Source organism: Zootoca vivipara, chromosome 9, assembly GCF_963506605.1.
Source record: "Zootoca vivipara chromosome 9, rZooViv1.1, whole genome shotgun sequence".
NCBI classification, from domain to species: Eukaryota; Metazoa; Chordata; class Lepidosauria; order Squamata; family Lacertidae; genus Zootoca; species Zootoca vivipara.
The window spans coordinates 41393804-41407956 of record NC_083284.1 but is presented as its reverse complement, the minus strand read 5'-3'; the positions used below and the strand labels follow the sequence as shown (position 1 = coordinate 41407956).

Here is a 14153-nt window from a genome sequence, read left to right as displayed (position 1 = left end):
TGTGATCTTGGGTGCAAACATCATTTTAAGCTATCCACTTTCTGGCTTGTTTAGCAATTCATGCAAAAGGAGGAACAATGGGATTTCATGCACTGGCAAAGTTTATTGCACAATTTAATATGCCAGTAAAGGTAAAGGGACCCCTGACCATTAGGTCCAGTCGTGACCGACTCTGGGGTTGCGCGCTCATCTCACATTATTGGCCGAGGGAGCTGGCTTATAGCTTCCAGGTCATGTGGCCAGCATGACAAAGCCGCTTCTGGCAAACCAGAGCAGGGAACATGGAAACACCGTTTACCTTCCCGCTATAGCGGTTCCTATTTATCTACTTGCATTTTGATGTGCTTTCGAACTGCTAGGTTGGCAGGAGCTGGGACCAAGCAACGGGAGCTCACCCGGTCACAGGGATTCGAACCGCCGACCTTCTGATCAGCAAGCCCTAGGCTCAGTGGTTTAGCCCACAGCGCCACCTGGGTCCCTTTAATATGCCAGTGCTCTTAACTTATTGACATTGACAATATGCCAGTGCTCTTAACTTCTTGTTATGTCAACACAGCCAGTACACATGAGAGAGGTGACCAAAACAATCCACTTCTGGTTGAATGTAGAGCTAAACTGTGTTCAGTTCATTATATTCTAGGTAAGCTTCTAAACAGTCACATCTCTGGTCACTGACAGTAATAGCAAGTTGCTTCCAGAAAACAAGTTAAACTTTCCAAAAGTAGCAGCAGCAGCAGTTGTTACATGAGGACTATAAATGACCTTGTTGTTGTTTAGTCGTTTAGTCGTGTCCGACTCTTCGTGACCCCATGGACCATAGCACGCCAGGCACTCCTGTCTTGCACTGCCTCCCGCAGTTTGGTCAAACTCATGTTCGTAGCTTCGAGAACACTGTCCAACCATCTTGTCCTCTGTCGTCCCCTTCTCCTAGTGCCCTCAATCTTTCCCAACATCAGGGTCTTTTCCAAGGATTCTTCTCTTCTCATGAGGTGGCCAAAGTATTGGAGCCTCAGCTTCACGATCCGTCCTTCCAGGGAGCACTCAGGGCTGATTTCCTTAAGAATGGATAGGTTTGATCTTCTTGCAGTCCATGGGACTCTCAAGAGTCTCCTCCAGCACCATAATTCAAAAGCATCAATTCTTCGGCGATCAGCCTTCTTTATGGTCCAACTCTCACTTCCATACATCACTACTGGGAAAACCATAGCTTTAACTATACGGACCTTTGTCGGCAAGGTGATGTCTCTGCTTTTTAAGATGCTGTCTAGGTTTGTCATTGCTTTTCTCCCAAGAAGCAGGCGTCTTTTAATTTCGTGACTGCTGTCACCATCTGCAGTGATCAAGGAGCCCAAGAAAGTAAAATCTCTCACTGCCTCCATTTCTTCCCCTTCTATTTGCCAGGAGGTGATGGGACCAGTGGCCATGATCTTGGTTTTTTTGATGTTGAGCTTCAGACCATATTTTGCGCTCTCCTCTTTCACCCTCATTAAAAGGTTCTTTAATTCCTCCTCGCTTTCTGCCATCAAGGTTGTGTCATCTGCATATCTGAGGTTGTTGATATTTCTTCCAGCAATCTTAATTCCGGCTTGGGATTCATCTAGTCCAGCCTTTCGCATGATGAATTCTGCATATAAGTTAAATAAGCAGGGAGACAATATACAACCTTGTCGTACTCCTTTCCCAATTTTGAACCAATCAGTTGTTCCATATCCAGTTCTAACTGTAGCTTCTTGTCCCACATAGAGATTTCTCAGGAGACAGATGAGGTGATCAGGCACTCCCATTTCTTTAAGAACTTGCCATAGTTTGCTGTGGTCGACACAGTCAAAGGCTTTTGCATAGTCAATGAAGCAGAAGTAGACGTTTTTCTGGAACTCTCTAGCTTTCTCCATAATCCAGCGCATGTTTGCTATTTGGTCTCTGGTTCCTCTGCCCTTTCGAAATCCAGCTTGCACTTCTGGGAGTTCTCGGTCCACATACTGCCTAAGCCTGCCTTGTAGAATTTTAAGCATAACCTTGCTAGCGTGTGAAATGAGCGCAATTGTGCGGTAGTTGCAGCATTCTTTGGCACTGCCCTTCTTTGGAATTGGGATGTAGACTGATCTTCTCCAATCCTCTGGCCATTGCTGAGTTTTCCAAACTTGCTGGCATATTGGGTGTAGCACCTTAACAGCATCATCTTTTAAAATTTTAAACAGTTCAGCTGGAATATCATCACTTCCACTGGCCTTGTTATTAGCAATGCTTTCTAAGGCCCATTTGACTTCACTCTCCAAGATGTCTGGCTCAAGGTCAGCAACCACACTACCTGAGGTGTACGAGACCTCCATATCTTTCTGGTATAATTCCTCTGTGTATTCTTGCCACCTCTTCTTGATGTCTTCTGCTTCTGTTAGGTCCTTACCACTTTTGTCCTTGATTATGGTAATCTTTGTACGAAATGTTCCTTTCATATCTCCAATTTTCTTGAACAGATCTCTGGTTTTCCCCATTCTATTGTTTTCCTCTATTTCTTTGCATTGCTCATTTAAGAAGACCCTCTTGTCTCTCCTTGCTGTTTTTTGGAAATCTGCATTCAGTTTCCTGTATCTTTCCCTATCTCCCTTGCATTTTGCTTGCCTCCTCTTGCATTTTGCTTGATCCCCTTCATGGATCAATGCCTTGTCGTGGCGAAGGGGCTTGAATAACTCAGAGAAGCTATGAGCTATGCCATGCAGGGCCACCCAAGATGGACAGGTCATAGTGGAGAGTTTTGACTAAACGTGATCCACCTGGAGAAGGAACTGGCAAGCCACTCCAGTATCCCTGCCAAGAAAACTCCATGGACAAAGACAACAGGCATATAAAAGTTATGACGCTGGAAGATGAGCCCCTCAGGTCGGAAGGCGTCCAACATGCTACTGAGGAAGAGCGGAGGACAAGTACAAGTAGATTCAGAGCTGATGAAGCGGCTGGGCCAAAGCCGAAAGGACGCTCAGTTGCGGATATGCCTGGAAGCGAAAGGAAAGTCCGATGCTGTAAAGAAAAATATTGCATAGGAACCTGGAATGTAAGAACCATGAGTGGAGGTAAGCTGGATGTGGTCAAAAATGAGATGACAAGAATAAATATCGACATCCTGGGCATCAGTGAACTAAAATGGAAGGGAATGGGCGAATTCAGTTCGGATGACTATCATATCTACTACTGTGGGCAAGAATCCTGTAGCAGAAATGGAGTGGCCCTCATAGTCAACAAAAGAGTGGCAAAAGCTGTAATGGGATGCAATCTCAAAAATGACAGAATGATCTCGATACGAATCCAAGGCAGACCTTTTAACATCACAGTAATCCAAGTTTATGCACCAACTACCGGTGCTGAAGAAAGTGAAATTGACCAATTCTATGAAGACCTACAACACCTTCTAGAAATGACACCAAAGAAGGATGTTCTTCTCATTACAGGGGACTGGAATGCTAAAGTAGGGAATCAAGAGATAAAAGGAACAACTGGCAAGTTTGGCCTTGGAGTTCAAAATGAAGCAGGGCAAAGGCTAATAGAGTTCTGTCAAGAGAACAAGCTGGTCATCACAAACACTCTATTCCAACAACACAAGAGACGACTCTACACATGGATATCACCAAATGGACAGCATCGAAATCAGATTGATTATATTCTCTGCAGCCAAAGATGGAGAAGCTCCATACAGTCAGCAAAAACAAGACCTGGAGCTGACTGTAACTCAGATCATCAGCTTCTTATAGCAAAATTCCAGCTTAAACTGAAGAAAGTAGGAAAAACCACTGGGCCAGTAAGATACAATCTGAATCAAATCCCTTATGAATACACAGTGGAAGTGAGGAACAGGTTTAAGGATTTAGATTTGGTGGACAGAGTGCCTGAAGAACTATGGATGGAGGCTCGTAACATTATACAGGAGGCAGCAACGAAAACCATCCCAAGGAAAAGGAAATGCAAGAAAGCAAAATGGCTGTCCAACGAGGCCTTACAAATAAATGACCTAACACTTCTATATAATGTACCAGCAGGCTAGGGAAAACTGTGGGCTAGTATTTTCTGAGGACTTATTTGCAGCTCTAGTCTAGAATATGTCAGCATCAACTAATTGGTGACCAATCAGTGTCTGGAATTGGCAGAAGCAGCTTGTGAAGCTTGCAATGTTGCTGTATATATGTAGATGGCCACTTTTAATATGGACAAATGAGGCCTTTCCAGCTTTTCCATATTCATATTTAAAGTGACAACCCATAGCTGATTTAGAACAAACATTGTTGAAATTTCAGGCAATTGTTTTATATTTATACAGCTCTCTAAAGAGAAACAATGAAGCAGTCATTGATTTCGAAATTTGTGTGTTCTGTTAGCGTAATCCCGTTTGACAGATCTGTCATTAAAAACTAATTGAGATTAAGGCAGCTGGCATAAAGAGATGTCAGCTGTAATGCAGTAAAGATGGTAGATTCCCCCCTTCCATTGATACAATAAAATGAATTACTAGTCAGTTAAACAACATTGCTATAACTTATATACTAATAATGTTCTTCTTGCAGAAAATGCATTACAGTTGTTAAATAATAAGCAACATTAATAAACAGCTGTTGCATTGAGAACTAAGTACACTAAAATGATGCCAGTCATATGCAAGCCTATCTAGAATTATTGTATGGATTGTTTTGTTTCTATGGCATGCTTCTTGCAGCACTAACTCTAACACTGCAAATGAAAATTAAGAGAGTCTGCCCTGTTTGTGAGCAATTTGTCTTGGCAAACAGTAATGAAGTCAACAAGCAGAAAGTGACTGATAAAAGTGGTGCATATAAAATGTCTGTCTGTCTGTATACAACGCTCAGGATATTTTGCAGTAGGTCAAAAACAAAAAAAACATTAAAAACAAAATGTAATAAATTGAAGATGAAGAGGGACACAGCAGATAAAGTCAGTGTGTATTCTGTTCACTTACTAAAATACAAGCAGAACATGCATGGAGTATATTGCATTTGTATAATCTGGAGGACATTGGTCCCATTATACGGATGTGGGTAAGTGATTAACCTAAAATCAGTCTGAGAAATTGCTCCCCCTCCCAGAGGGGCGGGGTTGCAGGCTGGCCACGTGTACTCCCCATGTACAGCCAGGGGGGGAGAGATGCTGCCCGCATCACTGGGAGTTCCAGCTGCATCACGCCCCACGGCTGACCAATCCGGTTGGCCCGGGGACCTTGATTTACCTAATTTAAACCGCCGCATGACTGGGGGGCTCTTTCTCCTTATTTCCTCCTGCGTTGGATCTCCCACCCTATTTTCATGTGTTCACCATCTTGCCCTTGCTATGGACTATGATTGGTCACCTGTTGAGGGGCCATGCCACGATCCCATCCAGAACCCTGGGGGAGCCACAACTTTACTTTATTTGATTCCTGCCCGTCACACAGGGAGTCCAGTAAGAGTCAACCACCAGTAGGGGATGCAAACCAACTCGAGTTGATGCAAACCAACTCGAACTCCCCCAGGGTTCCTGATGGGGTCGTGGCATGGCCCTAGCCCAGCCCCGGACTTCGGACAAGATCCACACCCCTGGATTCCTTTAACGGAATACCCTTAAGCTTGGAGGGGCAGGTGATGGCCACACCTCCCCTCCCCCATCATAAGATCAACCAATGCCTAACCGCCAAACCTTAGAAAGTTGTGACAATTGCTACGAGGCAGGTGAAAACCACATGGTTGGGGCCAATTTGCCAAGTGGGAAAATTCCTACCAGGCCCCTCAACGGCGACCAACCGAGGTCCATAGCAAGGCCAAAATCGAAACCTGATTATTGAGAGGGAGGGAGGGTGGGAGATCAAGGAAGCGAGCCAAGAGGAAGCTCTCCGGCTTGCACCTCAGTTTAAATGGGGCCTGGCCACGCCCCCCCAACTAGAAGGTTGGCTGGCAGGTAAATGACATGGCCGGGAATCTCCAGGAGATGCAGGACTTAGTACGCCGCCCCCGGAGAGGAGGCGGTGGCCACGTGGTCCACTGCAACTGCTCCCCACTGGGAAGTGGAGCAGATTTACATTTTCAAAACCCACCTGTGTTGAATATATATATCCTCACACATTGACAGAATTCACACATAACACTAAGCCATACCATAGAATGAACCTTATTTACAGCTCATGGTTTGTCTTGAGAAAGTTAAATTGCAAGTTTAAATTTGGATGACATGTTAAACTAAAGCATGACATAACAGTGGAGGAGCAAAGTGGCTGTGTTTTCCTCTGATAGCTTTCATTGTTTGCTTTTTTATTGCTAAGCCATGGTTGCTCTAGTTGTGTATAATGTGCCACATCAGACATACACAAAACACCTAAAATTATTATCTAAGGGGAAAGGATGTTGAGGAGCTGTGGACTGAGATAGTTTTTCAAAAGAATTTGGTTTGGAATCACCTTGGGCTGTTACTTTATTGGAGGACTGTTATGAAACCCTGTTTTGATTGCCCTCCTTTTCTTTGAGGGAAAGCCAGAAAATAAGGTGAAAGTTGGCGACACATTTAAAAGTAACACATTTTAAGCTCATTTTGGTTAATTTTACTACCTGGAATCAAAAGGCAAGTTGTTTGTTTTTCTAGTACAGTGGAACCTCAGTTTATGAACACCTCGATTTACGAATTTTCGGTTTACGAACGCCGCAGACCCACCTGGAGCGGATTAATTCACTTTCCATTACTTTCAATGGGAAAGTTCACTTCAGTTTATGAACGCTTCAGTTTATGAACAGACTTCCGGAACCAATTACACCCATGCTTCGGGTTAAGTACGCTTCAGGTTGAGTACTCCACAGACCCGTCTGGAACGGATTAATCCACTTTCCATTACGTTCAATGGGAAAGTTTGTTTCAGTTTATGAACGCTTCAGTTAAGTACTCTGCGGACCGTCTGGAACAGATTAATCCACTTTCCATTACTTTCAATGGGAAAGTTCGCTTCAGTTTATGAACAGACTTCTGGAACCAATTGTGTTCATAAACCGAGGTACCACTGTAATAAGCATGATCTAAATCAAGGGGTTGTCAAAGGTGAGCCTCTGTAGCATGTGAAAACACACTTTTTAGTTAAGGATATTTTAAAAAAAGTATTTCCCTTCCATGTATTGTCCAGAGTTTGCTTCAGATTTGGAATAGGAAATGGAGACAAACTTATCATTGGCTTAGGAAGTCACACATTTGAGAAAGGGAAGTCACAGCAGAAGATCTGTCCACACAGGGGGCAACCAGGATTGTCTTTCCACTATTTCATTAAAAGTGGATGGATTGACAGGAAATGTGTCTCAGCCAATGTGTGCATGCGTATCTACTTAGAATGAAACAAGACAACACCTCCTCTGTTATGTGCATAGGTTTTCTCTTCCTGGAGGCATTGTTTGGACCAGAGGTTGACAAACTAAGGGCCGCGGGCTGGATCAGGCCCAAATGCCCTCTGGATCCGGCCCGCGGACAGTTCTGGAGTCGCCGCTTGGATCGGCACAATCACCATTTCCCCCCTCTTTTTGGCACCATTTTTTCCGTGGTTTTTTCTCCTGACACACACACACACACACACACACACACCATGGTGGTGTCTCCTCCCTCCCTTTTCCTGGCTTCTCCCTGCCCTGGGACCTTCTGCATGTAAAGCAGATTCTCTACCCCTAAATTCTGGCCCATCCCCTTTCTAGTCTAATAAACATTGACTAATCAGGCCAGAAAGCAGCTGTTTCCTGTTTCCTCTTTTCCATGCATGCCCCTCTTAAGTGAAGATAGGTATCTATGGCACCATTTGCGCTATACTTTTAAAGCACCTTCAAACTTTGCCGTTCTCACCATTACATTATTCTTTGAAATCTGATTCTGGTCTTCCATATTACTTTTTCGAATTAATTTGGTGCATTGAGGAAAACATTTATAGCTCTGAGATTTGAAATTATGCCCACATCATATTTGGATAGGGTGTTTGGCATAACATGTTGGTATCCGTGGCTAGGGTGATGTTAAAATTCTTGTTCATTATGGACTGCATTGTTCCATATAGAATTCTTCTAGGGATAGATTTCTCAACAAATTATACAAACAGTTTCCACTTTGGAAATAAGGGAGAAAATATGTTGTTTGCTGGTGGATGGGGGATAAACACTCTACATATGGTGTATCTATGTTTGCCTTGGCACCCCAACACATCAGATAAAGTTTCATTGTATAGCATTGCACACTGATTTTAATGTGTGAAGATCTCTCATGTGGTCATTGAATCTTTAACTGTGCCACAGTTTATCAACGCACACACAGAGCGGTGCAGTGTGGTGGTAAAATTGCAGGTCATGACACAGAAATGGTTTGCTACATCCACATGAACTGTTTCTTAGGAACAGTACACAAATACTTTTCTTTGAATTAAGATAAGATAAGGAACATTCTTGTGATTCCTAGCCATGCCTTGTAGAAGTTATTGTACTGTGTAAAAATCCAAATCGTCACTTTTATACCACAAAACATAAATATTAGCCTGTGTTTTGCCATGTTGTTGTTTTTTAATTCCAGTTCAGAAATGCTCTAAAATACTTTAAAATGCATATTCATTAATATATCCACTTTCATACTTTGAAGTATCTTTTCCATCTTTTATTCTCACAAATTCAACCTTAGCTTCATACCAAGGTTGATAAACTTTCAGGAGTTGTCACCATAATCCTCATAGAATTATAATGAGGATTATAATGATTATATAGGATGACAATGACTGTTTGTCTTTCCAAATATGAGGCCTGTTCTTTCTGAAATAAATGGTGCCTAAGGGGGAAGAGATCTACTTTGAGATCGGCATGACTATACTTGCCCAGTTAAGGTTTTCAGCTTTTGTTTACGATAGCAAGGCTTATCTAATTCTGTTACCTGACATGAATTCAGTTTTCTTTGCTTGGTTATGGAGCCAATGCGTAATAGTGCTTTAAAGAAATTCCAAAGTGTTTTCAATGATATATGCTGTACCTACAAAAGTTCCCTTGTCACTTCTTTCTGAAAAGAAAAGCTGCTATTTGAATGGAAAGTTGGTTTTCTTTTAATGTAGTACCCAGTAGAAAGGGCACCACTGCATTTCCCCCCTCCTTCTCAGGATTTATATTGGCATAATATATCTGCCATTCAGTTTGCAAATATTTCATTCCTTTCTTGCCAGTGTAATTTTATGCATGCTCGTTTAAAGTAAGGCCGCAGTTTGGGGATACCTGCTCTAGGGATTCAGACGTAGGGTGTTTCCCTACCTGGAGCTGCTGGTGATTGGATTTGTGACATTCTGCATGCAGATCAGATGTGCCACCACCGCTCTAAGGCCCTTCCCCAAGTATATTTGGTGCTCACAGGTGTGTTGTGTTTGTGTGCTTGTCTACCAGTATATACACATACAGGACAGTTGTTGAAATGCCAAAACCAGATACCTTAATTATGTTAAAATGGGTCACTAAGATTTCTGCTGGAACTCTTAAGATCATTTTTACAGGGGTGCCATATTTTGAAGAGCAAAAAAGAGGACACATTTGCCATTCTACTTTTAGCATTGGATCACCATGATGACACTCATTTTACATACCCCTGAAAAAGAGGACGTGTCCTGGAAAAAGAGGATATATGGCAACCCTGATTTTTTGTGCTGTTTTTCAGGTTGAGAAGTGTTTTCTACCCAAAGAATCAGTTTTCTCAGTATGCACACAGATGGCCTTAAGCTAAACAACTAAAATAATATAGCCTATGAAGCAAAAACAGAGTACAAGGAGGAGATTCTTAATTTAGGTACCTCATTTGCTTTGTACCTGTCAAATTTGTCAAACATTTCTTCAGAAGATATTTAAGCTAATATTTCCACACTAAATACTGGCTCCAATTGCAATAGAATAACAGATTATATGAGCATTCTGGAAAACTCTTGATGGATTTGTGTTTACCTGTGTCTCAGACTTGTTCCTAATGGAATTGATGATGACATGCTGAACAACACACTTAATACCAGCCTTGCGCTACAATCCTGAAGTAATTTATTTCCACAGGGGCCTTAGTGGTTTATTTTCTTTTTCATATATCCACACTACTTCAGTGAAATTGAGGTTGGATCACACACGCAAATATGATCTGTTATTTATTTATTTATTTATTTTCTATTTATTTAATAAGAACTTATATGCCCCCTTCACCAAAAGACCACAAAGTTGGATTACAACATAATAAACAGCAAAGGGCAGAACACAAGAACTTAAAAAACAAAAACATTTCAGTACAACTCATAATAAAAGCAGCAGCATCAAACTATCCATAAATTACCCAGTTACAGTTTCCTTCTTCCAGCAGCCTGCTGAAAGACATGAATCTTCACCTGTTTCCTAACAAAAAAACAATGATGTGGCTAGGTACACCACAGTAGGGAGAACATTACATAGAACTAGAACCACCAATAAAGAGGGCACCTATACTTTTCATCGTACTCAAGGACCCTTAGTTGGGCTTCTCCAAAGACCTTAAGGCATGGGGGCAGGTTGGTAAAGGCAAAGTGGCCCATGACCATCAGGTCCAGTCGTGTCCGACTCTGTGGTTGCGCGCTCATCTCGCTCTATAGGCCGAGGGAGCTGGCGTTTGTCCGCAGACAGCTTCTGGGTCATGTGGCCAGTATGACAAAGCTGCTTCTGGTGAACCAGAGCAGCGCACGGAAACACCGTTTACCTTCCTGCCAGAGCGGTCCCTATTTATCTACTTGCACTTTGATGTGCTTTCGAACTGCTAGGTTGGCAGGAGCTGGGATCAAGCAAAGGGAGCTCACCCCGTTGCAGGGATTCGAACCGCCGACCTTCTGATCAGCAAGCCCTAGACTCTGTGGTTTAACCCACAGCGCACAGGATCAGTTGAGATTGACATGAGTAATTACAACTAAAAGCAGAGAATGCTTAGGAAGAAGTTCTCATTTTCATTGAGACTTGTAAATTGGTTTTATAGTTGATGAGCTCCTATATTATATTTAACTGGTGATGGTTGTTCATACAGGAGGGGGTGTTCATGTGTGTATGTCTCCCTCTTCCCTTCTTCCTGGCACCTAGAATCCTGTAAGAAAACATTCCTGGCACCAGAAGGTCTAGGAAATGTAGCTTTTCCAGGGTACTTGACGTACACAGAGGAGTCTTTCCTTGCACACATTATCACAGGAGTTGCTGCAAAGCAGCTACAGGGTGGGGAAAATAATTCTTGTATTGGATTAATATTTGAGTCAGAGAACCACTTGGAGGCTTAATACTCATCCTTTCATTGCATTAGTTACCAAGTTTGTATTCTGAGCCAAGGAACTACAAAACTCAGCAACATTCTTAATCAGACAATTTTCATGTGATGTGTTCCAAGAAATATTGCAGGTAGTTTGTGCAGGAGTCAACAAGTCCTATATGCCTTCTCTCAATTAATGTTTCATTTCTGGAAAATTTAATACTAAATTAGTACTTAATACAGAAACAAATTTAGCTTCATTAGTTTTCCTGATTTTCACTTTTAGGTTTTAATGTAGCATTACTAATATATTTAAGTTGCATATAGGTAAAGGGACCCCTGACCATTAGGTCCAGTCGTGACCGACTCTGGGGTTGCGTGCTCATCTCGCATTATTGGCCGAGGGAGCCGGCGTATAGCTTCCAGGTCATGTGGCCAGCATGACAAAGCCACTTCTGGCAAACCAGAGCAGCACATGGAAACGCCGTTTACCTTCCCGCTGTAGCGGTTCCTATTTATCTACTTGCATTTTGACGTGCTTTCGAACTGCTAGGTTGGCAGAAGCTGGGACCAAGCAACGGGAGCTCACCCCGTCACAGGGATTCGAACCGCCGACCTTCTGATCAGCAAGCCCTAGGCTCAGTGGTTTAACCACAGCGCCACCATATAATCCTCTGTAAATCTGTTCCTATGCCATATAAGTTCTAATGGTCAGGCTACACTCCTCACAATTATTTCTGATAACCCCAGATGGTTTCAAAACACCCAGATGTGCATTACCTGTGATGACAAGCCTGACCTATTATTCTATCATCCTGGATCAAGTTGTGGCCTGGGGCTAATTCACAGCCATAAGTATGCCATCAAAGCTATTGTAAGACTGTTCAATCACTGAGCTGGCAAAAGATGAATTTGATGCTGCATTTTTCTGACCAAGAGGTAAAGTAGCTCCTTGGATTTCTGACCTAGGAATGACTGCCTTTTTGTTATAGATTATCTGTAATCAAGTAACATAAATATGCTGACATGTTATGTCAGCTGAGGCCGATATATGAAGCAGTAGAGATGCTGCTTTTTATTTCTCTCATTGTAATTTTATGCTTCATGTTAACTAAAATAATAATGATGAAAGGTAAGTAAAACTGTGCATTCTGATATTGTCAAGTGAGAGTACAATAACCCTTTTTGAGAGAGTGCTGTGGTTAGAGATTGGAGGTTGACAACGTTAAAACTTCCAGTAGCACCTTAGAGACCAACTATGTTTGTCATTGGTATGAGCTTTTGTGTGCATGCACACTTCTTCAGATACACTGAAACAGAAGTCACCAGACCCTTATATATAGTGAGAGGGTGGGGAGGGGTATTACTCAGAAGGATGGTGGGAATGGGTGATTGGCTGATAGGTGAGGTAAACCTTTTGACGACTGTTAACTACTGCAATTGGTCTTACAGGAAAAATTACAGAATTTTTAAAATTTTGTTTCAACTATGTCAGACCAACACAGCTACCTACCTGTAATGAATGTTATAACTAAATGCCAGAGTTAAGAATTCTTAAAATGACTATTCCTGATACCAATAATCACTGAAACAAATAATTACTGTTCCTGACACCAAGTATAACTGAATCATCTCAGATGTAACAATCCCATTCTGATATATCTTGTTGGCCAGGAAGAAGCTATGTAATCTGATCCTGATTTCATATCCTAAGGAACCCTAACATTACTGTGTCTTGCTGTGTAGGTCATACGTAGGAAATTAAAATAGCTACAGTATCATGGCCACAGACCAGGAATCCTCAGGTGCAAAGTCAGATGGATCCATTCCCTAATCTGTCCCATGTGGAGCTGTGATAAGAAAGGATATCACTGAGACACCACTGAGACAACTTGCATGTTCTATCTCAGCTGCAAGATCACTAACCGTGGTCCTGAAACCCTCACCTTGGTCTCTCTCCAAAGTGCTGATCCTGCTTTGCCTCACCACCCTGACTGCCTGGATCCTTGGGACTGTTGACCTCCTTGCTGCTTTGGACATCACCCATCTGTAGTGGTGGGCATCTCCATGGAGCAGAACAGCAGGTTGACATAGAAACAAATGTTCTCTCAAATAACCCAAATAACCTAAATTGCTTAGCATTTCTTTGTACTACTAAATTATCTGACTAGAGACAGAAAACATAATTTATTTGAGGATCAGCACTGTTATCTGAATATTATAGTTTCTTTACCATGTAACTATTAGTATTTGCATTTATGCTTTCGGTAATATATCCCCATCTTTTAAGAAACTACCGGAGAAGTTTTCTATTTCTCTCTATTTTATACCAGTGGTAATGCCACCTTTTATTCTAAAAACAGTGGGACTTGTTCTGAACATCCAGGAGAAATTTGGACTTAATTCTCAAGCAGCATCTTAAACCTATTTTGAAAGTGGAAAATTGATATGGTTTGGTGTCTACAAGTGAAAAGAAAAATTCAAAATCCCATTAAGTGCATCTAAAGTAGTTTTCTGGATCATCTTGTTCAGTGTATTCTTGATTGTACGAATCATTGATGGTTCTATTTTTTGTGTATTTCTTTTTGTTATAGGGGTACAAGAACCACAACATGAGAAGATTATTACAGTATCTGATAATGGAAGTATTCACAGCCCAAAGTTCCCATATACTTATCCCCGTAACACAGTACTGGTGTGGCGATTAGTAGCAGTTGAGGAGAATGTGTTGATACAGCTCACTTTTGATGAAAGGTTTGGGCTTGAGGACCCAGAAGATGACATATGCAAGTAAGTTACTATTGCTGAGTTCATATAAGCCTATTAGAAGTGGTGATGGATGGCGTACTACAAACTTTGCCCTCAACAATGTTCTGTCATTTCAGATTTTTAATTAGACCTCT

The 14153-nt window shown here is 41.9% G+C and overlaps 1 protein-coding gene across 1 annotated transcript in view; it reads left to right on the top strand.

The window, feature by feature from the left end:
- PDGFC (platelet derived growth factor C) overlaps nucleotides 1-14153 on the top strand; it is a 124204-nt gene that overhangs the window by 55153 nt on the left and 54898 nt on the right. The window contains exon 2 of the mRNA XM_035111586.2: nucleotides 13845-14040. Within this exon, the coding sequence (XP_034967477.1) occupies nucleotides 13845-14040 (196 nt within the window). The remainder of the gene's footprint in view (nucleotides 1-13844; nucleotides 14041-14153) is intronic.